Genomic DNA, 27484 nt, shown 5'->3' with positions numbered 1-27484 from the left:
AAAAACAAAAGTTGAGAAAAAAAAATCAGAATAACAACTAAAAAAAAAAAAACTTATCCCCGTCTTCCTTTACCGATTCTCTTTCTTTCTCTTTTGAAAATTCTCTTCAAATTGTTATATTTTATAATTAAATCTTACTTATTAGTTGAATAATCCAAAATAAAAAATAAAAAACTATTTATTATTAACTTAGTAATTATATATAATTTCTAGGACCTTACAATAACTCATAGTTTTAGTAATTATAATTTAAAATTTATTTTTAATTACTAAAATTTTAATTTAATAAGACTCATACTTATAATGTAAGAATATATATATATATATATATATATATATATATATATATATATATATATATATATAAATTCGTTGTATTAACATTTTGTGAATCAAATGTTTTTTTTTTAAAATTTAAATAGTACTAGTATGTAAGCATTAATATCAACTATTTTTGCCTAAGATTTAACTTTGTTGGCAAGATCCTCTTAATAATCTCCATTAATAGTTCTTGAACTTTGGAGGTACATGGAGCTTCCACATTTGCTTCCACTCACTTGGCATAGCATAATTGGCTGCACTATTATCAATATAAACAACAAGTCTGCTCCAAGAACAGAGGACTGTGTCGGTTGTAAGGGTAGAGCTAGGACAGTTATTGTATGAGGTCTACCCAATGCTAGATGCAGAGGAGCATAATAGATCGATATGAACATCATGAGCTGTCCCGTAATAAAACCTGTTGTTGCTGATACCTTCTTCTCAGTTCCTTCTTCTCCTTCTTCTATAACCCGAGCTCGGAGAAAGAAGAGATAAGAAGGCCCCATGGAGAATGTGGTCAGAAATCCATAATAGAGTCCGACCACAACGACCGAATTGATTATCTTCATGCATAAGAATACTAGATTACCTGGTATAAAAGATTGAAAAATCATCATATAATAATCCAGAAATTGCAATAGAAAAGAAAAAGGGATGATAGCCAGATTTAACATTATACTTCTCTGTCTTATTAAAATACCAAATTAGTTTATCTTCTTGCTCCGTTATGCTCAAATGAATCTTAAGGATTTACATCCCTTAGAAAAAAGAGTTCTAATAGGAGATCGCGATCCCAACATCTACCATCTGACCTAATTAATCTAGCAATAGTAAGGTTCTCTAAACTATCAATTCGTTGGATTTCTATATAGAATTGTCTATTATCAATGAGCCACCGGCCACGGCTCCTCACCCTTACATTAAGACAATTACATATTCTCTATCTTAATCCTTTAAACAATAATGGTTGAGTTTGCAATAAGCTTTTCAAACAAAAACTGAGATTAAACCCTTTTGCTGTAAATAAAAAGTTCCCTCTTGAAAAGTATTTTGCATTGAAAATTCTACTGGATAAAGCATTTGAGTTAGTAATTATCTTCCAATCTTGTCAGCCAAGCATTTGTATATTAAAATGATAAAACTTCGAAAACCCATCCCTCCATATTTTTCTCCTTGACACATTTTCACCTAGATTAGCCAATGGATCTGTCTATGACCATTTCCTTTCGAATCTTACCAAAAAGACTTTATCATTCGTTGGAACTCCTCACATAAAGTAATATAGGGAGTGAAAACACTCATACAGTAAGTCAAAATTACTTGCGTTACAAATTTTAATAAAATTTTTTCGCCTACACTTAAAAGAGAAATCTTCCATACCAGCAGTGAATATACCTCTATACTCTTTCCTTGAAAAAATAAGACTTATTTTTTTTATTTTGTCCTATTAATGATGGAAGACCAACATATTTGTTATGATTAAAGGGAGATGAGACTCCTAATTCTCTAAAATGATGGAAAACCAACATATTTGTTATGATTAAAGGGAGATGAGACTCATAATTCTCTAAAAGCCATATTTTTAGCCTCCTCATCCACATTAGAGCTGAAAAAAATCTCTGACTTCTGAAAATTAACCGTCTTGAAGCTCTCTCATAAATCTAGAGGTAATTTTTGACAACTCTATACTCTCATATTGCATATTGATGCTCGAAAAAAGAACAAACATGTAAAAATTCATTCTAGAAGTTAGAGTCAAAGGAAAACACTCCCATAGAAAAACGGTGTCAGAAACATAAAATATTAAATCAAATTAAACAATAAATAATAAAATAAAAAAATAAAATAAAAAATAATTTAAAAATTATTTTTAATTACTAAAATTTTAATTTAGTAAGACTCATACTTATGATGTAAGAAAAAAAAAATTAATTCATTGCGTTAACATTTTGTGAATCAAACGTTAATAACATGAAACCGCAAGTCCTAAATTAGGAAGGAAAATATTAAAAATTTTAAAAGTGCAAAACCACAAGATATATTAATTTTATTTATTTTTAAAGTAAATTATTCTTTGAAAAAAAAACCCTTACCATATTACAATAATTTAAATGATAAACAGTAAAAAAAAAAAGGCAAAATAAAAATAATATTATATATTTGTTATTCTCAACCTTTATGTTTTTTCAACCTAAACATGATATCACAATTTATTTTCTTCTTTATTTATCATCATTCCAAACAAAGTCTAGTATTATTTCACAATATAAGGTAAAGTTTATATTTGTATAATTCTGGCAGCTCTATTTAAGAATATTATTTACCTATAATTTATACTCATTCTAATTAATAAAGATATACATATATATATTTTTTATCTCAAAATATATGCTACCTTATTTGAAATTAAATTTATTTTTTTATCTTAAATAATTAATTTTGTATAAATTTTACATTGGCATAAAATTTATTATAAAATGAGAAAATTACCAAATGTATCCAATTTAATCATGGTTTCCAAGTATAATATAACAATTTCAGCCAGAACCTTTTAAATTATTGAAATTTTGAAAATAAAAAAAAATTTATTAATATGATTTTTAAAAATATATTAAAATATTTTTAAAATTTTAAAAATTTATTAATTAGCGTTAATAAATTTAACCGTAATTACATTCGAATAAATTTATCGGAGGCATCAGTTTTTATTCTCTAACCTTCCATTCTCGAATTTTATTTAAAAAAAATTATTAATTAAAAATTACATTAAAAAACAAAAGCACTAAATTAACTAAGAATTATCTCCATAACCACCAAAAATACTCTCACTTCCTTATTTCTACTTAAAACAAAACTGGAGAGTCTCTCACACAGCCAAATGGAATTACACTCGTTGTTCTCTCGTCAAACCTTTACCTTTCCCTTTATCTGACCTATCTCTCTCTCTCTCCGTTCCTACCCTTTCTTCTTCTGCTTCTCCTCATCCCCACCAAACCCTTCATCGCTTTCTTCATGGATCGGAAACTTGTCTCCTCGCCGGTCCTCTGGAAGCTTTCTGATCTGCTCCTCAACGAGTCCGTTCCATTTCTTGGATTAGAACATCAGCTTGAAAGCATCGAGAGCAAGCTTAGAGATATTGTTAACTCTGACTTCTTTGATTGCAAGAGAGACCTTGCTTATGACATTGAAGAGGTCATCGATTTCTTGCTCCAAAAAGCTGCTCACAGAAGCCAAACAGGTACCCTTTTGGATTATTTTTCCGGGTTTTTTGATTCTATCGATCAACGCAAGCTTCGCAAGAAGTTGGATCGAATCAGGATTGAAATTTTTCGTTCTACTGATAAATTAAGTCGCCGGAAAGTAATGGAGCCATGGCCTGCTTCTTCTTCGTCTTCCACTAGGAAGCAGCTTGATGTGGGTGAGAGTATTATGTCTCCTGTAATCAGGAAAGTTATTGCCCTAGCTACTCACAGCCAAATTAGCCCTTCTGTGAGAAGGCAAGCTAGATGGGTGAGAGATGAAATGAGGTTCTTGCATGTCTTTGTCAAGGACTTGGAGTCCAAAGAACTGAGAGGAGAAGAAATGGCTTGGATGGAAGAAGTTTCTTTGTTTTCTCGTTCGGCGGAGGACGTTATTGGGCTCTTCTTGTCTCGGTGGGAACAGACCAAGAAGTCTCCTTTCAAGCATATTGCTTCTGCTTCCTGCAAATTCAAGTCACAGCGTAAGCTTCGCAAGGAGATGGATCAGATGAAGACTAAAGTTCAAGAAATCATCAAAAGGTTTGGTAAACTCCCACATCAAATGTATATGCCACCTCCTCCCCGATTTCCTCCAAATTTACCACCACCTCCTCCTATTCCCTTTCAACCCAACTTTCCTGGTCGGTTTGTTCCCAATATTCCAGGAGATGCAACCTCATTGTCTTCTTTTGATGATGATGATTATTTCGATGAATTTGATGAAATAGAAGATGGAACACCGCCCCCTTCTGATGAACAAGCTCAGCAACCTGGTTTCAACAACTTTGATGGCAATGCTGGTGCCTCCTCCTCATCATCTTCACGCAGATCTGAACAACCTGACGTTACAGGTTTTGATAGAAATATGGATGATATTATGGAGTTATTGCTCAGAGGTGATCCAGATTGTCTTACAGTTTCACTTCTGGGTATGGAAGGCATTGGTAAGACAAAGCTTGGCAAGTCAATTTATGAAAATCCTGCTATTAGAGATCATTTCCCTCACCGTGCTTGGATCAGTTGGGTGCGTGATTCTAATATCAATCGCCTTATGGAACAAATATTAGGGCCTCAGTATTTAAGCATTAGACTTGTGAATGGGGATTGGGATGATTATTTATGTAGGTTGAGGCGGATGTTGAATGATTACTTGATGGATAAGAGGTATCTCATTGTTATTGATGGGTTATCCTCTAAAGTCTTATGGAATCAAATTGGAGCTGCATTTAATGGTCTATCAAATGGGACTAGAATAATTTTCATTTCTTCCAAATTGGGAGTAACTCCAGAAAGCAGTGAGAGAAACTTCACTTACAGTCTGCAATTGTGGAGTGATGAAGACAGCTGGGCATTGTTTGTTCGTTCTCTGAATGTGAACATCCCCTTAGAACTGCTAGAACTGAAAAGGGGGGCAATTTTGAGGATTTGTGGGGGGTTACCAAAGGCGATTGTGAAACTTGCTGAACTTCTGGCAAGGGAAAATACATTTGCAGAGGACTGGTCAAGGGTGATTGAGAAATTCAATAAAGATGAAGGACCTTGGTCGGGGACCTTGCAGGAGATCAACAAAAATTTGCCATTGTATTTGAGGAGATGTCTCTTTTACTTTCAGTTATTCCCTGAACACTGTGAAATTCCTGTGAGAAGATTGATTGGATTATGGATTGCAGAGGGTTTTGGGCATCCAAGCAATGATAAAGAGTCTCCAGAATGTGTCTCAGATAAATGTTTGATAGAGTTAGCTAACAGGAACATGATTCAAGTTACAAGGAAAAAGCTAAATGGAAAATTTAGGACATGCCGCTTGCCTGATGCTTTGCGAGTGCACTGGCTGCTAAAAACCAAGGAGGCTAAGTTTCTACAAGATAATGGCCATATTGGTGGCAATTTCTCCACCTGCAGTGGTACAACATACCGTCTTGTCGACCATTTTGACCATAGACGTGCCTGCTTTGATCATATCCATGGAGATAATGCGGCTCCTTCATCTCTTTACTCCTGTTATAGAGACACTGTATCATTTCTATCCTTTGATAGTCGACAAGGAAGCAGACCTGGAGAAGATGTAGGGAATTTTCTGCAACGATGCATCTCTAGCAAGTGTTTCAGTTCTTTGTGGGTTCTGGATCTTGAACACGTATACAAGCCAAAATTGCCCAAGGCAGTAGGTCAGTTAGCTCGATTGAAGTACCTTGGCTTGAGGTCAACATACCTGGAAATGCTTCCTTCATTTATTAACAAATTGCCAAAGCTTCAAACGCTAGATTTGAAGCGTACTCACATCAATGCTCTCCCCACTTCAATATGGATGATGCAGGAATTGCGGCATTTATTCCTTGATGAGAGTTCTGGTTGCAAATTTGTGCCTCAACCAAAGGACAGCTGCTTAGTGGATCTCCAAACACTTTGGGGTGCATTTATAAATGAGGATAGCCCAGTGAAAGATGGCCTGGACACATTTCTGAACCTCACAAAATTAGGCCTGACGTGCAGGATATCAGAGCCATCTCAGAACGAGGCAATGTCTTCTCAACTAGATGCTGTAGCAAATTGGGTTCTGAAGTTAAATCATCTAAAATCTTTGAAGTTGAAATCATTTAATGAGTTGGGTCAGCCATCAGATCTGCACTTAGAGTCATTAGCAGATCACATGGACCTTTCCAGTATACATTTAGTTGGAAATCTAAAGACTCAGTATCTTGTGTCCGAGTTCCCGCAAAACCTCATTGAGCTCACTTTATCAGCATCTGGATTGGTAGAAGATCCAATGCAAGCATTAGGCAAGCTTCCCAACCTCAGAAATGTGAGATTATTCCCTGGGGCCTACACTGGACAGAAAATGGTCTGCAGTTCTGGAGGATTTCCTAAGCTTCAAGTCCTCAAAGTCTTGGAGCTAGATCAACTAGAGGAATGGAATGTAGAGGAAGGGGCACTGCCTAGTCTGAAATGCCTGGAAATCAGATCCTGTAGGAATTTGGAGATGATTCCTGATGGATTGCAGTATGTTAAGACTCTCAGCAAATTAAAATTAGCAGATATGCCAGTGTTGTCAGCAAGGATTAAGGATAGTCAAGGTGAAGATTGGGATAAAGTTGCTCATGTACTCCATGTGTACGTAGAAAGTTGATTACGTGGAGAAGGCCACCCATGACAATAAGTATGCAACTCTTCTTCTATGACCTTTCATTACAGTTCTTTACCTGTTCTGGGTAACTCTCATTTTTACTAGATTAACTTTCTCATTGCATAATAACTCACTTCAATTACATGTTTTGATTGTGAAGGTATTTATCCCAGAGTTCATGATTCAGAGCTAATGTTGGTGGTATGAGTTCATGATTCAGAGCTAATGTTGGTGGTATTTTGATGCCAGTGGAGATCTTCCAATGGCTGCTTTTTGTGTACTTAATGCAAATAGGAAATATCTGCTGAATAATCTCATAGGTTTATATAACAGGGTCATATGAGATGGTGAAAGCTGATTGCTAAGATAGCTTTGGATGAAAATTTAGAAGATGTGTTTTGAAATTCTCATCTTAATAGTTGCATCAATGCTTCTGATTTCAACTATTTTGGTTAGCTGCAGCTATGTGTTAGTCTTGTAATTTGATGGAATTACTGCTGCTGCTGTTGATTCAGTCATGATCATCATAATCATTTCATTTGGGTGTCTTGTTTGATGTAGCCTGCAAAGCTCTGTTGTTTTAATTTCCCCTGAATATAACATCACTACTTAGCTATGCCTTTGATGCTTAATTTTGCTTTGCCCCTATTATTTCAGAAGGGTACTAGATTGAATCTTAACTGCAATCCCATGTCCTATTAAATCTCAACATTAGCAAATTCCTGATAAGAAAGGAAGTTTAACAAACAAAATTAAGATATATCTATTTACCACGATTGTCTGAACAGGGAAAGGTGAAGTTCTTTCTGTGTTTATCAAAAATCTATAATTTTTAAACAAAATGTTTGCTGAATTATAACCATTACACATATAATGGTCAGGATCTGATTTCTCCACTTTATTTCTTGTTGTCCACAAAATTTTCTACCCTTTAAGCGTTCAAATAAAATTAAACAATTCCACCAATGCTATCATAATAAAAATTTTCTACTCAAATCATCTTGAGTGATGGAGGTTTTCCTTCAAATTCAAGAAATACGCTTCAAGAGGCAGAGGGAAAAGAAAAAGAGACTAACAACAAATCACATTCCACTTGGATAGAAGAGTAAAGTGTTTGTCATTCTTTGATTTCTCAAGCTTCCAAATCACAACATGTATAGTAATTGGTAAGCTCACTTGTTGGGGCAGTCTCAAAATCACAAAAAAAATAAAAATAAAATAAATAATTTAACTTATGATCTCTTTGATTCACCATAACAGTGTACAAAATAGGGGTAAATCCAAATTAAAAATATACATTTTTTAACATTGTTCTTGAATCTTTATTATTTATTTATTTTTTTATAGTTGTAAATTCACATAAATATTTGCAAATATGTGTGATTTAGAAGTGAGAGATATAAAATATTTTAATGAGAATTATTATTTAATATCTGTGATTTAGGGGAATTAATTATTTAATTTAATTTTTATTTTTAAGGATACACTAAATAAATTCCATCTTTTATAGTTTTGAGAAGATTGCGAGTATTTAATGTATTTTTAAAAAATAAAATATTAAATTTATTAAACTACTTATATTAAATAGTTAGTTTTTTTAAAATCTATTTAAGAAATGGGGTATTTAATTTATTTTAAAAGGATATTAATATATATTTGATAAAATCTAACGGTTGTTTTTCTCAAGTTTCATACGTGTATGAATGACACGTTTCCATCTTCTTTTTTTTTAATTTTCTTTTTCACGAAGAAAAAGCCTGGAAGTAAGACTGTCAACTGACACCGGTCTACCAGGTAGACTTCCTTTAGCCTTATCTCATTCGCATCCAATCTTTCACTTCTCAGCCAGTTGCCCGTCAATATTAAATAAACTAATTTATCAGAATATATAACTAATAAAAACCAGAAGCTTTATTTCAAGTCTCTCTCTTTTCAACCTTTAAACCCTGATTTCTGTGATCTATCTATCTCTCCATTGTCAGGGTTCCTACGAAATCTTGATTCTTGACTCACCCATCTCTTTCTTTCTATCAAAGGTTAGAGCTTGACCTCTAAATTTTCTTGGGTTTTTCTTTCTTTTATTCTTTCTTTAATATTTTCTTTCTGGGTTTTGCTTGTTTAATTTTTATTTATCTTTCAGCTTCCCTTTGTGCTTGTGTTGCTAATACTGAGAATCAAACTTGTTTATGTGTTTCTTTGTTGGAATGGTGGTTGCTTTCGTTCTGATTTTGCTAATTTGTTGGAAGTATTTGCAAGTTTTCTTCTAATGATGTAGTGTAATTCTCTGCTAAGGTAATGGGTTTTTGGGATTCTCTTAGTTTATTTGTTTATATTATTATCCTGTGTAATTATGTTGGCATCTGTTTTGAATATATTTAGGAAAAAGATTTTAGATTTGGAAATTAATTCTGAGGATAATTTTCTATTTGGAAGAAAATAAAAGATATAAATATCCAATCTAAAGATGGATTACATAAGCATATAAAGAGATACAACAAGTATTTGTTTCTTGATTGGTCGAATACCTCCAAATTTTGTAGTCAGCACAGCTTCAAAAATACTTTATTTATAATTTTTTGTGCCCTTCCTTTGGCATGATTCATTTTGCAAGAAAAAAAACATTCAAATGAATTTTTATAAAATCATGCAAAATTTCAACTTCTTTTAAGATGAAATTATTTAAGCTAAAAAGAATTGTATTCTTTTATTTCAAACAAGAGAATTGTTAGAAAAGAAATCAATTGAATTGAATTCTTACAAAATTCTTGATTCCAAATGGAGGGGTAGTGTTGAGGTTCTCCTCTTTGTTAATTGCTTAACTGAATATAACAATGGCTTTCTGTTTTTCCTGCTTGTATGTTTTGATTTCTTTGAAAGAGTAATTTTCAGTTATTGCTATATTTGGCTTTTTGTTGGTGCAATGTTGTTGTTTTTGCTTCATTCATAATGTGGTGGCTTGGCTTTTGTTGGGAAGTTTCAAAGTTGCTATTGTAATACTTCACATGATATTATGTTTTCCAGCTAATGAACTCACATTGATATGACAAACTGCCACCTTGGATTGATCTGTGATACCTCAAAGAGGTAATCCTCTTTGGATGTAATTATATTTCTGGATCTGGCAGAGGAAGCGGCATTTGTCTATAAGACCTGTCAAGAAAATTCTGTGAATTCATAGGGAATATTTTCCTTTTCCTCTATTATCATTTTCGTGGTTGATAATATTTTTGCTGCATTCTATATAACCAGATAAGATCTGGCATTTTACTTTTCATAATCTGCATTTTCCCCCTTTTGTTATCGATATCTTGTTGTCTTTATTTATTATCACGGCCATTTGTGCTCTAGTGCGTGCAAGATGATTTTTAGCTGGCCCCAGGATAAGATTTGGCTGTTGTAATCGTCTTAAGGAATCCGTTTTAAGAGCTTGTTTGAATTGATATGAATTACACACACTTTGTTTCAGTCATTATATGTCTCTGCTGCCATTTGTTTGTTATTTGCTTTGTTTTTCTAATATCTGAGCTTGATTTGCAAGAGCTGAAGTCTCTTGTCAGTTGTAAAACTTGCTAGTATATAACACTCTTGTTGCTTGCATATTCTCGCTGTATTATTATCAGGACCATATGGCCAGCCCTGCTGAGAGAAGTGAGTGTGAATGGATAGAAAGAATCAAAGCAGATGGGGCTGTGCCGCTACTTGAACCAGAAAATTGTCCAAATGGTTGGGCTTCCCCACCAGGAGACAAATTCATGGTGAGAGGTCCAGATTACTTGACAAGCAAGGTTAAAATCCCTGCCGAAGAATGCCTTCTAAAGCCTCTTGGATTTGACTGGATTAAAGGTTCTACCAAGATTGGGGAGATTTTGAAGAATCCAAATAGCCGTGTAAGGAAGACTATCGACGATGAGTTTCCAACTGGCGATAAGCCTTTTGTTTGGGCATTTAATCTACAAGTACCTAGCAAGGATAATTATAGTGCTGTGGTGTATTTTGTTGCCACAGAACCAATCACGGAGGGATCGTTGGTGGACCGGTTCTTGAGAGGGGATGATGGGTTCAGAAATTCAAGACTCAAACTGATTGCCAACATTGTAAAAGGTCCCTGGATTGTAAGAAAGGCAGTCGGGGAGCAGGCCGTATGCATTATTGGTCGTGCCCTTACTTGTAGATACTGTGTTGCAGAGAATTTTTTTGAAGTAGATGTGGATATTGGATCATCTGTGGTTGCAAGTGCAATTGTTCATCTAGCATTTGGTTACATCACGATGCTGACTGTTGACTTAGCTTTTGTCATCGAGGGTCAGACAGAGTCGGAGCTTCCAGAACGACTCTTAGGTGCTGTCAGATTCTCTGATCTAAACCCTGCTTCTGCGCATTCCTTTGAGCCATCATCAGATGAAACTGCTGGTAGTTTGCATTCTTCATTGCCGACGCGTTTGTGGAAATCCATTGGCCAGGGATTTTCTCAATTTCTCCATCCAGGTGCTCAAGAGGATGGTTCTACCAATGGATCGGCCCATGTTAATGGAACTTCCAATCATGAAGAATGTCCTGAAGATGTAAAGAAATGGTAAGAACTGTGAAAAAAATCGATTACCTCGGAAAGATTTAAATTTGAGTTCATGCTTGTATTAATAGATTCAAGTTATGATGCGTGCAGATGAATAGGCTCCTGCTAGTCGATCGTGCATAAGTTGTCAGTAAGAAAAGCTTAATCGGAGTGGCAAAGCGTCTAATATTCATAGCATCTGCTGCTCTATCATTTGATTGATGTGATTAGTTGCAGTCTCTGAGCAGAGACTGTGGAGTTTATGGCATTGAAAGAGTAGTACAGTGAATTCATTGATTGATAGTTATAAAACTGTTTCTGTGTATAACTAATGAATACATATATATATACGTATACATTTCATTTAAAAACTATGAGTTGATTTATTTGATTTGGGTTCTGTTGTTATTATAAAAAGTAATTCACTTTTAATTTTTTAAATATTATTATTTTGCTCGAGTTAAAATATTATTATTATTATTTAAATATTTAATGCTATAGACAGTATTAGAGCTGGAGTAATTATGTTATTTTAAATTTTATGACAAACTTTATTCATTCAGCTTAGCTCCTTCAATTATTGATCATGATTGCATTATCTTGATATGGAACTTACTATTATATAATGAATATTGGAATCTTCCCTGGAATATTATATCATTGCTTTATATGGCATGTTGTTGGTGGAAGTATTTGGTGGCGTGGTGGTAGTGTTGGTAGGAATTAATTAGTATTGATCATAGTATTTAGTTAAAATAAAAAAACTGTTTATTTTAGTTTAATTTTTAATTTTAATTTTAATTAAAAAAATAAAAAAATTAAAACGAATTTGATAGTAATATATTATTTTTTATAAAAATTAAAGTATAATTAAATTTAAAATATTTTAATTAAATTTTAAGATATTAAAAATAAAAACGTAAAACATAAAAAATATAGTAAAAAATTAAACTGATAAAATTAAATTAAATTAAATTAAATTAATTTAATTTTTATAAATACTAAAATTTTAATTTTTAAGTAGAATGTTCTGAATGATTACCTTAAAATTAGGAATAAGCATTCCTGCTGCCTGGCCGCTCTCCAAAACTACCATTAAATATCCAATAATTTCTGTCATTTTCCCAGCCCATTTCATTATAAAGAGCCTCAATTTTCATAAAATTTACCAATTTATCTACAAATGTCTATATATATATTTTTTTAAAATTAATTTCTTAAGCCCTTTTATAAGAAAAATTCTATTAATCAACTTATTTTAATTTTGATAAAAAAATTAAATAATATAAATATTTAAAATTATAAAAATTAAATAGCATATATAATTAAAATTATAAATATTAAATAATATAAATATTTAAAATAATCAATAATTATTTTAACAAAAAAATTAAAGATTTTAATTTTATAAAATATAAAAACAGTTTAAGTAATTTTAAAATAGCAATAAATTAATAAATTGTTTAAAAATTCAGAAACTTGATAATAATTCTCTCTTTAAAAGTTCCCTCGTTTTCCATTTAGTCTCTGCTCCTTTGTTGCCATATACACATCTTACAATAGTTTTTCTGTTATCTCAAAACCTTTCTGTTAGTTTGCTTCCAATATATTGATATTGACATTAACCAGACATGGCAGCAGAAAGGATACTTGACAATGAACTCACTGATGCAAGAAGGGGATGGCATTGATTTGCCAGGTAATTGATAGACCTGGATGAATTGCAAAAATTGCTAGATCAAATAGACATTGATTGTGGAAGAACCAACCTTCAGGGGGAAAAAACGAAAAGAAAATGAAAGAAAAAGAGAGAATTTAACGCTAATATAGGAAAATATAGCTTAGGATACATTTTCTTGTGCATGTAACATCTTATGACTGATTCATTAATCATATGGATGTTCTGACCCTGTGCTGCAAATTGGAAAGTGGAACTACAACTATGATATAAGATGATTTAAGGGAGAAATCATCAATCATGTCTTTTCTAATTGTTTTTGTGTGTGCATCTGTGAACATTAGTGTGCATGAGCTCAAGCTCAGTCAATATTATCACCTTACTTGTCCAGAAAACTCACACATGGCAATTATATCTGACATCCATTTATGTCATTTTTGGAAGTTTGTTTGATCGATATACTAGCTATAGATCAAAACAATGAGATCCAAAAGAACGGATCTGAAAATAAAAAGAATATGCAGTACAACAGATAATCCATTGGGATTCGGGTATGACAGATGGCTGCTGATAACCTCAGAAACCACTATGTTCAACGGCAAATGCATCCCACAACAAGGACTCTTAATGAAGTCAAGAACATTCTAAGGAATAAGATCATTACTAGATATTAAACAACTTCAACACCTTCAAGTGGTAATGCACTCATCTGCAAGGTTCTCCCATTCTCGAGAAATCTCACAGAAGGCATGGAAGGATCAGTAACAGATTCAATATCAAGAAACTTGAAATCATATGCACCAGACTGCTTCAAACTGAAAACAAAAATGACCACTATCCATCCCAGCATTGAGAGTGCCCAGAAATTGTTCATCCCATGAATCAAACCCCATGCAATTGCATACCCAACAATGATTCCTGATAAATGACCAAGAAAACTTGCTTGTGGAACAATAATTGATGTAAAAATTAATGACTCAAAAGGGGCAAAACTGATGGGCAGCGAGAGAAAACCAAAAAGATCCAACTTTGAGGATGGTTGCTTCACAGAAAGAATTGTCATCCACCCAAAAACAACACAAGAATACCCAACTGCAGTCACTCTCCGAAAATACTCAACCTTAAATCTTTGTATCAATATGTGGTACATTCCCAATACTAGCAATCCAGACAAGATAACTAGCACAAGTGTGTATTGAAGATAATATGCAACACCAAGGCCAATGTGCCCCAACTGTTCTACAACACCAAGACTCCACAGTGCACTCATATTGAAAACAAGATGAAGAACACTAATATGTGAAAAAGCTGATGTAATTATCCTCCAATGGTGCCCTTCAATAGCAGTTTCATAACTCAAGCCCACATGTGAATACCCAATATTTTTCTTCTGTATATAAAACCAAATGGCACTGCATATCCCTATTATACAACTAGTAGCTGGTTTTTCCAAGATCTCGTAAAACAATGGCTTCCCCATCTGTAACAACCTTTTCGTTCTCTTCTCTGTAAAATGTACAAAATCCTCTGTTTAAGGTGAGTTTTCTGAACCCTCAAATGAAAATACCATATCAAATTTTCCACTACAAAACGTCTGCATTAGAGCTCCGTTCAGCTCGAACAATCATGGTTTCCAAAAAACAGAATTTCATCAGAAATTACATAATCCAACTCAAATTTACTAATTTCAAGAGACCCAGATCAAAACAACCCCCAATGCTGCCAAACTTTACACATTAGATCATCCGACAGGGAACAAACCTCGAGAATCAAACTACAAGTTCTCTATTTTGGTGAATCAAGATAAATACCAGGAAATTCTACGTATAAGAATGGAGAACTTAATGGCGGTAAGATTTCAGATCCGGAAATGGAGTAAGAGCAAAATAAAGTGTGCAACTAGGGATTACGGTGATAAAGATTAAGAGGAGCTCAGGGCTTCAGAGAGAAATGGGTTTCTTACCTCCCGCAGCAAATCGATTTGAAGTTCCTGTGTTAGATTCCTGGTATTTCTGGGAACTTCTATACGTAGAAATCGGCCGTATAGGTATAAAAAATTTATACGCACAAGTTCAACTGTCTGATATTCCTATTGATACGAGGGAAACGGAAAATGTTCAAATTAGTCCCTAAAGTTTTTCATTAAAGATTAAATAAATTCAGTTTAATCTTTTTAGCTAAATAAAAAATTAATATATCTCCATTTAAAAAAAAAATATATATCTGAATGAATTCTGATATAATAAAATATTATTTTTAATAAGAAATATGAGTTTTGTAACTTTAAACATCGTTTAATATTTTTTATTCTTGTATTTTTTTAATTTTTATGTTAATAAAAATACTATTTTTTGATATTTTAAATTTAAAAAATACTAAATTGATTTATATATATATAGAGAGAGAGAGAGAGAGATTAGAGAGTTAGGTTAATTGAATTGTATATTAAATTATTGCTCTTACTATTATATTAAATTTCTATTCATTTATTTTAATAATAAAATAAATTATATGATATATATTCATATTAATTATTTTATATATTAACAATTAACATTAATAATAATATATAAATATAATTCTTTTTAATAAAAGAATTGAGACCTTTCAAAATTTAATTTAATATATTTATCATCAGATAAACCCATAAATATTTAAATAGAATTTATTAAACACTTAATATAAATTAAGTTATCATTAACCATGAGCAAAAGATAATAACTATTGAATTTATTTAATATTTTTTTGGAAAAAAAAAAAAAAAAAAAAACGTCACACCATAGCCGGTGACTCCTGCACAAGAGGAATCATCTCCCCTGAAGCAGGACCGCCACCAGAGCTCTTCTCTTCAACGGAGAAATCTTCCCTAACCCACAAAATAGCATGAACCAAAACCACCGGCAAAGAACCCGCCAACGACGCAAGAAGATGAACACCAGCATGGGTCAAGACAAGCTCAACCATGGTCGCAACAACAATCACACAAAGCACCACTCGTTTGTCCAAAATCCTATGAACAATACTACAACTTGGCACTGCACGTAACAGTAACAAGAACAAAGATCCCACATATGTCATGATCACCAGCAATATCAGAGACAACTTTCTCTTGGGAATTAGGCTGATGAACAGTATGATCCAAACAAAATGAGTGTAATATAGAGCAAAATGATTCAGGTTTCTGATGATTCTTAAAGCAGCTGCTTCTGGGCTTGAAGGGAAGTTGAAGGGACATACCAGTTTGAAATCTGTAAACTTGAACTCGTTCCAGTTTGTTCCTGTTGTTGAAGATATCGGCTTGCCGGAATCAACTGTGGAGGCTGATCTTATGGTGGTGCTTGCCCTCTGCACTGCTCCATTGCTTGCCATTTTTCTTGATTAAAAGAGAGAATTTTGATAGCTATGATCTTCAATAAAAGCTGATATATATATATTATATATACGTTAAAATACAAATTTTTAATTTTGAATTAAAAAGTCTTATTTTATTTAATTAAATTAATTTCAATTAAGCACTCACTGTTTAAAATCAAAGAATATATAAAAATGTAATTTAACTGATTTTTTTTTTAATTTTATTGTTTGAAATAAAAGAAAATTTCATTATTTTTATTTAAAAAATTTCGTTTCAAAATAAACTAAAATCATGTATAACTTTATAGAATTTTTTTTTTCAAAAAATAAATGATTACAAATGAATCGTTATATCCTCACAAATAAAATCATGAAATAAATATTATTTGTGATTCTATAAAATAAATTTCTAATATAGAAAAAAAAAAAAAAGGAAAAGTGGACTTATACAAGGGAACAAGGGGTTGACGGACTTTGACATTTATTGATGGTTGACTTCCTCTACCGGGAACTTTCCACTCACGTAGTAGAAAAAAGAACACATGTTTTCTTTTCAATAATGTAAATCTAGTCCATTTTTCATGGGCTAGTGAATTAGCAAAGAAGAACAAAAGGGCTAAAAACATATCAAAAACTTGCAAAAAAAAATTAAAAAGGAAAATAAATAAAAACCCCACCAACTATTCATATGTGGGGAAACAGAAAGGAGAGGTGATTTACTACACGAAAGCGGAGTAGAATAAAGAAACACAAAATAAAAAAAAAAAAACTAAAGAAAAAGCAACCGAAAATTAAAAGGACATCAACATAGAACCTTAAAAAAAAGCACATGTGATATAGTTATCATGGGTTAATAAATATTTTCTTCTAAATTTAATTCATAACTAGTAATAAATTTATAATAATTTTTTGAAAAAAAAATAATTAATTGAATTTTGAAACACTTGATTTCGTAAATAGTTTAAGTTTTCTGTTGTTTTTATTAAATAATCATCAGAAAAATAAACAATTTAAAATGCATGTGAAATTCAAAGATATCCTTCATTAATAAACTTTTGTAAATTACTTTTGCAAAAAAATAGAAAAAAAAATTGTTTGAATAATGTTTGTCCAGACATTCTTTTTCTTGAATTTTTTTTTGTTCTTTTATTGATAATTGACCGACGGGAAAATCAATGAATAGATTAAAGTTTAGTAAATCAAAGTTAAGAATTAATTCTTTTAATTATTAAATAATGATTTTTTTAAGAAAAATTTGTTCATATATACAATATAATTACTTTTTTTTATATGCAATACAAATTGCTCTCTTAAAAATATTTTTATAATTAATCTATTAAATTTTATAAAGTTTGAATAGTCAGTGTTATATAATTTATATAATATTTTTTCTAGTATTATAATATTATATAATAAAATAAATAATAATATTATTTAATATAGAATATAATTTTACTATAAAATTATATATACATGGGCTTTTCTTCTTGTAATCAAGTGTAGGGCCTTAATCTTTAATGAAATTAATTATTTTTGAGAAAAAATAAAGAAGTTGATGAAGATGGACGGCTTTGAAGAAATGGAGAGTTTCTTATTGATTGTTCTTTGCGTGTTGAATACATCTACCGGGAACTTCCCACTCACGTGGTATGAAAAGGACGCACGGTTTTTTATCTATTTATTTATTTTATCAGTCTAATGAACTCTGACTTTTAAATAATGAATTTTTTTATAAAATAAAACCTCAATATTCCATTAAGCCTCTGCTTATTTATTAAAAATATTTGTCATAACTTTTGAAAAGTAATTAATGAAAAGTATCTTGTTAATTAAAAGAAAAATAAATTTATTTTTTAAAAGTGAAAGTCAGAAGTTAAAAATTTTATTTGTATTATTATTAGTATTCTTTATTTTTAAAATCACAATTACAAAATAAAAGATGAATTATTTTTTAAAAAATTATAATAAAACTCACAATTAATCACATTTTATTAATAGAGTGCAAATATATCGAATAAATGTGAAAAATCTGTAAAATCTTTCAATACATAAAAATTTTTATGAGCTTATAAAATTCGATATAAGCATTGGGACTAGCCGACTAGAACTACTGCAACAACGAGCAAACCAAGTACTATACGTCTATCAACTAGTTTATAGACGAAGGTATTGGAATTTGGCATCGTCACTCTCCTAAATCCTAACATTAATGCATAAGGTGATGCTAAATAAGTCAGAATGACCATAAGAATCAAAGGGATCTTATGCCTTGGAATAAGGCTAAGTATAAAGAGCAAAATCCCTGCGAAATGTAAAAGATTGAGTGCAAATTGGCCTAGCTTTCTGATCATTTGAGGACTTGAATTCTTTGATTCCTTGGTCTCCGACTGCACCGTATTGGCGGCCGATGTTACTGCCGTGCTCGGCCTCTGATGACCATCTCCAAAACTAGCCATTTGATGGTTTAGAGATATAAGTAACTCAGAAAGGATGAACTAGAAATGTAATTGTTGGCTAAAGCTGTTCAAGTATTGTGGCTTTATAGGACTTGGGCAAAATAAAATCAATGCAATTTTCTGGTAAGTCTCCCCATTCTTTTATTATTAATAAATAAAAGACTGGGAAGACTTTGAGGGGTCAATGCCAGAAAATTGTATTGATTTTATTTTGGCCAAGTCAAAAAAAAAGAGTAAATTTTCAATATACGACAAAATTAAATGCAAATTAAATAAAATAATTACATAAAATAACAAATTCTCAGTATAATATTAATTTTACAATTCATCTTAATGGGTTATTATTTTTGAAAGCATTGCATGATCTAGAAATAAAATTATTATAATTATTAAAATTATGAATTAGTTATATTTAAATTTTTGGATTAATTACAAAATAAAAAAAAAACACTTTTTAAATATTATAATTATTTGAAAAAATGTATTTTGTGATTGGTTTAGTTTGAGAAGGATTCAATTCAAATATCTCTGATTTGAATCAGTCTAATTCAAAATTGATATGATTTAACACCGGTCTGATTTAAATCTACCATAATTCAAACTAAATCTATTAGAAAAAATTAGGTTCAATTAAATTGAACTTGAGTTAAACCTAATTTTTCTGTTCAAATCATTTTGAATTGGATTGGTATCAAATTAAATCGAACCTATATTGAATAGATTTGAATCAAACAAATCCTAAATCAGATTAATTTTGAAGCAAACAATAAATTGGACCAATTTTGAATTAAACCCGTATCAAATTGGACCAACTTTGTGTCTAATTGATTTAAATCAGATAGATATTTAATTGGACTAATTTTAATTCAGAGCTGATCTTGAATTGGATCTATACCATATTGGACCAAAGTGCAAGCGAGGATGAATTTGGAATTTATAAACATATAGGAGCTTATTTGTTGAAAGTTATAGTTCTGAAGGAGTAATTTGTAATATATAAGGATAACAAACCAAAATTTTTAAGTACATAATTATAATTTTTAGGATAAATTATATGCAGGTCCTTGAAATTTGACATAGCCGAGAAGGACTAGTTTGTTAAACAGAATTAAAATTTAGGAATTTAATTGTTACATAAATTTAAATCAAGGACTAACTTGTAGAGTATGTCAAACCTTAGGGACGTACATATAATTTACCCTAATTTTGAATTTAACTCAATAAATCCTTATTTAAATTAATTTTAATTTTAATTTGATGAGGAATCTACGTTAATTTGAATAAAGAGACTCTTTCTTTACTGAAAATAAAATTTTAAAAACTAAATTGTTTTTAAATTAAAAATACAATTGAGGTTATTTTGATATTTTTGCTAGAATTAATGGAGAATTAACTATAATTCTAATAGCAAACATTAATTTATATATTTATTCAAAAGTTTAGATCTCAATTACTGATTTCAAAATTAGATTAATTAAACTTTAAGTTTTTTGTTAAATTATAGTTTATTAATTTATTATAACATTGCAGTGTAAATAAAGTAATTAATTTTATTTTAATAATAATAAATATGCATATGCATTTTACTATTTTAATAAATAATTATCTGTAGATGTAAATTATAGTACTATTAACCTGCCATAAAATGGATCTACGACCTGTACTTTAAACTGCAGTAATAAATTAATAATAATAATTTGAGAATGGTTATATTTATTATTATTATTATAATATAAAATAATAGTTTTTTATTTTAATGAATAAAAATAATACTAAAATTAATTATAATCTTATTATATAGAAAATAAATTATTTATTAAAATAAATTATTATATATACTAAGAAAATAAAAATTTCTTTAAAATAATTTTAAATTATAATCAAACTGCGAATTTAATAGTGATATAACTGAAATGAAATTATGTCGCAATTGGTTAATTTATAAAAAAAAAAATGGGAGGTGGTTGGCACGTAGCAGTCAGTCGCCACTCTAACATTTAAATCAATAAAATAAAAATATTAGTGAATATAAAGAATTACTTAGAATTCAAAAGTATTTATGTAAAAATGTATATCGATTAATTATAGCAATTTTTTAGAAATTCAGACTGATATTGACTAATTGATAAGAGATTCCACTGACTAATTAATCGGAAATTCTGTGATTATCAGTGTGGATTTGTTAGATTGTACCTGCTGACTAACTATAACTTTATATAAGAACTTGACCTATTCAAGAGAAGGCGAGTGTTGATGAAGAACCGGACTATGTGATAGATTTATCTTTCATTAGGTGGGATCGAGCTTATCAAAGAGATTTATTTTGACGATTGTTATTGCATTACATCAAATAGTATTGCATGCAATTAGAATTTGTTAGATTATAGTTATTAACGGTAATTTTATGTAAAAGCTTAACTTACTCAAGAAAGAGCGAGTTTTAATGAAGAATCGAATATCACAGTGTCCGATTTATTTTTAACAGATGACACCGAACTCATGAAAAAATTTATTTTAGCTATATTAAGATAATAATTTTATAAAATACATAATCCTGATAATCTGGTTAAAATAGCTCCCAATTAATACGAAGCTAAGGTTGATGAACCTTGGGTGCAACCATAGCCACCAACCTTAACATCTATTTCCACTTTGGTTCAACCACTTATCCTTCTATTAATTAATACAGCTCCAATCCAAGATTAATTATATATAAATTAAGACAATATCCATTTCATTTCTCTAACTACAACGTTAATCCAAGCCATGACAAACACCAAAGTTTGTCCAGTGATCGTCTCCAATTGGCCTGACATGAGTCCAGCAGGTCAACCTCTTCAACTCTCCCATGGTTACTGGCAAGATAATTATGGAAGTGGTCATCGCAGTAATCGTGATTATTGGAATGCGAGACGTGCATTTCTTAGCAGTTACCATTTCCAGGAAAAATCTGGAGTTAAGATGAAGCTGAAGAGGACTGTGAAGGAACTCAGTGAAGCTGCCATGGGAGTTGCTTTGGTTTTACGTAAAGAAATAGAAGAAAGAAGGATGGGAATTAGGGTTTTCAGGTTTACTTTGTCTCTGCCGTGTTTTGTTCATGCAAGTGTAAGATGTTTCATTCCTTGGATTGCTGAGAGAGAGATTATGTATAGTGAATAACTCATCTATGGATCCATCTATCTGAGAAAAATGGTATATGTTTATAATTACATTTTGAATTATTAATTAAGATTTTTTTATAAAAAAATTATTAATTAGCCTTTTTAAATTTTTTTTAATAATATTTAATAGTTAAATTTAACGGGTAAATTAATTAATATACTTTTAAAAAAGAAAGTTTTAACATATTTTTAAAATTAAGAGATTAATTAATAAGTTATTTGATATCACATGAATTAAATAATAATTTTTTTTAATATTATATGAATTGAGTAGTAATTTTTTCATATTTAATTATAAATATATATAATATTTAGAGATCAATTTAAAAATTATAGGTGCATGTTTATATAATTTTTTTATATTTAAAGAGTAATTGTAAAAATATTTTTAATTAAGGGACTGAATAGTAGATCTCATTAAACTTTAAGAGCATATTTGGATATAAAAAAGTTAGAGGGAAGGAAAATAATGGGAGGAAAGTAATTTTGAAATAATATTTTCTTTTGTTTAGAAAGTGATGGAAAATAAGTAAGAAAGAGAAAATAAAATCTATTTTACTTGGTTATTTTCTCTTTAAATTGGAGAAAAAATGAAGGGAAACGTCATTTCAATTTAAAATTACATTCATGCTCTTTATTTTTTTTAACCTTATATAAAAATAAATGATATATTAGTAATTTTAAGAAAATAATATTATTTTCTTTCCACTCTTTTCTTTTTAAACAAGAGAAAATAAATTTATTTTTCATTTTTCTCCTTTTATTTTGTATCAATCCAAACATGAAAAGGAGAAAATAAAAAAATAGAAAATAGAAAATAAAAAATAAAAAATAAAAACTATTTTTCCTTTTATAATTTTCCTTCCATCCCTGTAAATTAATTAACAGAATTTAAGTATTCAATAGATGAATTTTAAATTACAAAGACTAAATTATTAGTTTTATTAAATTATGATTTGTCCAAAAATTATGTACACAGTTTTTGTTGTTTCCTTGCTTTTTCAATTTTCCATTATTGCCTGCCCAACCCACGGGGCAAGCTAGAAATTAGCAGCGTTGTCGACAGCCAGTCAAATACGTTTTTGTTTGTTATTTCCATTGACAAGTCACACCAAAATTAAGCAAATGAAGATATATGAGCTTTTTCTTATTTATCTTCAACTTGTTATTTTACTCTGTTCGAACCTCATTTCATGCATGCCCATTCTTCATCAAATTATACCTTGCTCAATATCCCGTGATTCACATCAAATCTTCAACTTATGGAATTATTCTGCCCCTTTTTGCCAATGGTATGGAATCACTTGTGGTCGCCGACACCACAAGAGTCACTTCAAAGGTGTTAAAGGTGTTAAAAGGCCATCATTTGATTAGATTCGGATCACCATCTATTAGCAATTTAAGTTTTTTGAGAATTCTCAACCTCCGAAACAATAATTTTAATGGGCAAATTCCACAAGACGTGGGTAATTTGTTTCGATTGCAGGAATTATATCTCAATAATAACATAATAAAAACAATTGCAGGAATTATATCTCAACAATAATATAATAAATGGCGAAATTCCAATCAACTTGACCCGATGTTCCCATCTCAACACAATCGACTTGGCATCATGGAATACTCTGACTGGGAAAATCCCAGTAGAGCTTAATTCTTTGACAATGTTCAAAAGGCTTCAGTATTCTTCAAACAATCTAAATGGAAAATTTCCACCTTCCCTTGGTAACCTTTCATCTGGATGAGTTGCCATCAAGGGAAGTTAGCAAAAAAAAAAAAAAAAAAAACCTTAGATGTCTCAAGGAACATGCTTTCTTGCAACCATTAGATCTTGTCCAAGTTTGAAAAATCTCTTTATGCAAGGAAATTCTTTTCAACGAATCCTACTATATCACAATTTTTTTTCCTCTTATTTAGAAAAAAAATTAATAATATAACTAGTTCATATTTTTGAATTTACTGTTGGATATATCTAATGTTTATTTTTAGATAATTGAGATTCAATTGTCCTTTTATTTTGTATTTTAATTTAAATATTTAAATTTTAAATAAATTATCCCAACATTTACTTTAAATATAAATTTGATTAATTTTTAAAATTTAATGCTTCATCTAATGCTCTTACTGGCATGCCTTACCATCAACGAGCATTGTTAATTTTTAAAATTTTAAAATCAATTGCAATTTTATTTAAATTTAAAATTGAATTTTGAACATTTAATTAATCATGGGGTAATTTTACATATCTCCGCTATTAAATCTCTAAATTAGAAATGGATAAATTATTTTGAAACCTGCAATTTAATATCTTGATTTTTAAAGCCTAACTATTGAAATCTTGACATTGAATGTTATTTGGCCAACCAGCTAAAAGGGTTGAGCTCCTTATAACAATCACACCAAACTACCTCTAAATTAGTAAAGGTAGAGTTGTACGTTGATTATGCAACTTGAATTTTGCATATAATATTTTATAGATTGAATGGTGACTCGATTAAAAAATTTTATACTACAATTTAAATTTTGTTTTCTGAAATCTATAATAATTAATTATATTAGTAAAATTTTTATAAAATATAATGTAATTAAAATTTGAAAGTATTATTTTTATTATAGTTAAATATTATTTTAATCTTGTTTATAAATGTAAATTTTATGATGAATAATATTAAATTTTATTGAAACTAAATGTAAATTTCAATATTCCTACCCTCACCTTAATTTCAATGCTTTCATTGAAACTAGACGCTTGGCAATTTCTCATCCCATGTGACACTCTTGCCCAACCCACAGGACAAGTTAGAAAATTATTTCAACATTCTGATGATGAAAAAGAATTATATTATAATTTAATTTCCTTGTTTCATTTTCCCTTGCAATTTCGTCGATATTCAGTCAACCTAGCATGTTGTTCTCATCTCAGAAAAATTCAACTGCAATCTAGGAAAAAAAAAAAAAAAATCCTGTAATGCTTGGTTCTTTTGCCATGCTTTAGAACAACTTATGGTTAGTGCAAACTGCAACCTCCTATCTTTTTAAATAAAAAATATTTCACTTATTATTATTATTTAAGGAATTTAAATTCAATACTATTATATTCAAAGTATTAGTTTAATATTTATGTAATTTCTATGATTAAGATATTAAAATATTTTAAGCATATTGTCATTAGTATTGTTTTACTTATTTATTTATTTATTTGAAAGTGTTAAATCATTTTAAATAAATTATTCATTTATTGCTAAAATGAACTTAATTAAAAAAAATTAAATAACTAAAAGGTAATTTTATATTTAAACAAAAAAAAAAAGAGTTGAAACCGTTGCATTTTGGAAGGAGGCAACATCCAAAAAAACAAAATTTCCCTTCTTGTTTTCTCATTTCTCACTTTCCACCTTTCCTTTGGAGATTTAGAATATCTTTGATTCTGTTTTTCTGGCTAGCAGCACTGCTGTAGCCGTTGCACATTAGCACTTTCAATGGAGTTTTCGATAAGATGCAGAAGAGAGAAACCTACATCTTTTATCTCCACTCCTTTGCCACAAGTTTCATTTTGACATTAACCATGCATTAAATCGACGTAAAATGATAAAGATGTTAAATTAATAACTTAGATTAAATGCATTAGATAGATCAGAGGGTTTTTAGACGAATCTAATGTAGATTCATAACCAATTATTCACCTTGTTTGAAATTAAAATTTTGATAAAAATTTAATTTTTTATTATCAATTTTCTTATTTTGAAATGAAATAATTTAAATTTTTTATTTTTAAATAAAATAAAAATATATATAATTTTATAAAAATTTATTTAAATTCTTTTTTTATAAAATAAATCATATTCAATAATTTATCCGAAACATCAAATTATGGCAATTTTGACCGCATTTCCTCTGTAAAATATGGGCTTCTTCCTTTTCGATTCACATATGTAAATCACTTTGTATCTTTTTAACTAATTAACCCAAATAAAAAATGTTAAATTTAAAACTACAAAGATTAAATCATTATAAATATTAAAAAGTATAAGAATTAAACTGTTAACAAGTAAAATTTAAATGACTAAATGATGTTATGAATTTATTTATTTATTTTTACTATATTTAAATACAATTTTACAATAATTTTTTTATGTTTTTATATTAATTTTTTTGGTAGATATATAATTCAAAATTCTAATTTTTATTAATTTTTTTATTTTCCGATGAAATTAAATTTTATTTTGAAAATTTTAAGAATAAAAAAGCAGAATATATAATGGCTAGACCATAACAATCAATCAAAACTCACAAACAAACTATAAAAGGGCATAAAAAGAGAGAAAAATGAGGTAAGAACGTCTCATGGCCTAGTCATGAGAAATGGATTTCACACATGACTAGACTGTGAGATATGTTTTAAGTAGGCAAATGACAGCAGGGCTCACAGGATTGTGGGAGAGATTTTACACGTGGTCTAGCTGTGAGGTGCATCAAACCCTCTATTTTCACTCGCTTAACTCTGAAAACTAAATTTAAAGCGAAGACAATTAATTTTTTAATTCCAAGAGTATATAATTATCATTTCTCTCATTTTACAGCAGCTAGCTACATTTGGGAGAGACTCAAAAGCTCTCTATTTAGCCACCTTGTCATAGCAAAAAGAGGAGGCGAAGATTTTAGATTGGAGCAATATTTCAAAGCTAAAGTTTGTTACCATAGTCAAAAGTTTATTTTTTCTCATTTTAACTTTTTTTTATTGTATTTTTATTATAATTTGTAATGGTTATTGGATTAGATTTTATTAATTTTATTAGGGTTTTTAAACTCATGTATAATTAAACTCCAATATAGAGTGTTTGATGTATTTTAAACATTTAAATATTCATCATTTATGTATTAATTTTTTTTATTAATATAATTACTCATTATTTGAGTTTAATACTTTGGAGTGTTTTTTCTGCGTTGAATATTGAAATTTATGATGATTATCAGAAAAAAATAATAATAATTTTATGAAAAAAAATAGGCAACATAAAAATAACATTCAGAGGGGAATAATATAATTTCACCCATGTAATTTTATAGTGCAACTTAATTTTAATGATTTAATTAAAATTTGTTCTCTTAATGTAGATAAAATTCATACTTTAATTAATATTTTAATTAAATTTTGAAAAAAAATTGAAAATTTTAAATTTGTAAACTCTTACATTAATAATTAAATTTAAATTATTGAATATAATTGAAAGAGTTGATTGTTGTTAAATTAAACCAGATGTCCTAAAATTTCATTTAATTGAGTTAAATCTTTTCGTTGCTTGTAGTTTAGAACACTCCTAAGAATTAGCAGCTTCTGCAAATTCACAATGAGGATTATAAAAGAAAAATCAATCGAATTAAGCAATTATTATATTAATTATGGTTTCTTTTTCCCCATTTCTTTTTCATCTTTAATTATTTTAGTTGAAAATGAGTCCCTTGTCAATTTCCTTCCCTTTACGTCGTGCCCTGCCCTGCTCAACAACTCACTTGACAAGTTTGAAATTTGTTCCAACTTTCCATCTTTCATTTTCCCTTGTCATTCCTTCAACGACTAGTCAGCTCAATTTTTATTTAT

General features: G+C 29.7%; 4 protein-coding genes across 7 annotated transcripts; 2 read left to right on the top strand and 2 right to left on the bottom strand.

Annotated features, from left to right (window-relative positions):
- Positions 1–3162: 3162 nt before the first annotated feature.
- Positions 3163–7300, top strand: LOC110626334 (putative inactive disease susceptibility protein LOV1). The gene is made up of 2 exons (XM_021772162.2): positions 3163–6717; positions 6845–7300. Exon 1 carries the CDS (start codon positions 3334–3336, stop codon positions 6685–6687), a length of 3354 nt encoding a protein of 1117 aa, XP_021627854.1. The 5' UTR covers positions 3163–3333; the 3' UTR covers positions 6688–6717; positions 6845–7300.
- A 1263-nt stretch (positions 7301–8563) lies between these two features.
- On the top strand, positions 8564–11644 carry LOC110627098 (protein ENHANCED DISEASE RESISTANCE 2). Of its 4 annotated transcripts, XM_021773336.2 has the most exons (4): positions 8564–8720; positions 10305–11257; positions 11348–11355; positions 11398–11644. In XM_021773336.2, coding segments are annotated over exons 2-3 (948 nt in total). In that variant the 5' UTR covers positions 8564–8720; positions 10305–10310; the 3' UTR covers positions 11349–11355; positions 11398–11644. The 4 variants fall into 4 exon arrangements, with proteins under 4 accessions (XP_021629028.1, XP_021629027.1, XP_021629025.1 ...); XM_021773335.2 differs by having other exon boundaries at positions 11348–11644; XM_021773334.2 differs by lacking the exons at positions 11348–11355; positions 11398–11644 and adding an exon at positions 9706–9768 and having other exon boundaries at positions 8583–8720; positions 10305–11261.
- A 1673-nt stretch (positions 11645–13317) lies between these two features.
- LOC110626177 (RHOMBOID-like protein 13) lies at positions 13318–15089 on the bottom strand. The gene has a single exon (XM_021771949.2). It carries the CDS (start codon positions 14392–14394, stop codon positions 13585–13587), a length of 810 nt encoding a protein of 269 aa, XP_021627641.1. The 5' UTR covers positions 14395–15089; the 3' UTR covers positions 13318–13584.
- A 528-nt stretch (positions 15090–15617) lies between these two features.
- Positions 15618–16311, bottom strand: LOC110626946 (PRA1 family protein F2). Its single transcript, XM_043962083.1, has one exon. It carries the CDS (start codon positions 16281–16283, stop codon positions 15687–15689), a length of 597 nt encoding a protein of 198 aa, XP_043818018.1. The 5' UTR covers positions 16284–16311; the 3' UTR covers positions 15618–15686.
- Positions 16312–27484: the final 11173 nt, after the last annotated feature.

This window comes from Manihot esculenta, chromosome 11, assembly GCF_001659605.2.
Source record: "Manihot esculenta cultivar AM560-2 chromosome 11, M.esculenta_v8, whole genome shotgun sequence".
NCBI lineage: Eukaryota > Viridiplantae > Streptophyta > Magnoliopsida > Malpighiales > Euphorbiaceae > Manihot > Manihot esculenta.
This window is presented reverse-complemented; position numbering and strand designations above follow the sequence as displayed.

Excerpts from the sequence above, each read along its gene's own strand:
- LOC110626334 (XM_021772162.2), top strand. The coding sequence starts at position 3,334 with ATGGATCGGAAACTTGTCTCCTCGCCGGTCCTCTGGAAGCTTTCTGAT.
- LOC110627098 (XM_021773333.2), top strand. The coding sequence starts at position 10,311 with ATGGCCAGCCCTGCTGAGAGAAGTGAGTGTGAATGGATAGAAAGAATC.
- LOC110626177 (XM_021771949.2), bottom strand. The coding sequence starts at position 14,394 with ATGGGGAAGCCATTGTTTTACGAGATCTTGGAAAAACCAGCTACTAGT.
- LOC110626946 (XM_043962083.1), bottom strand. The coding sequence starts at position 16,283 with ATGGCAAGCAATGGAGCAGTGCAGAGGGCAAGCACCACCATAAGATCA.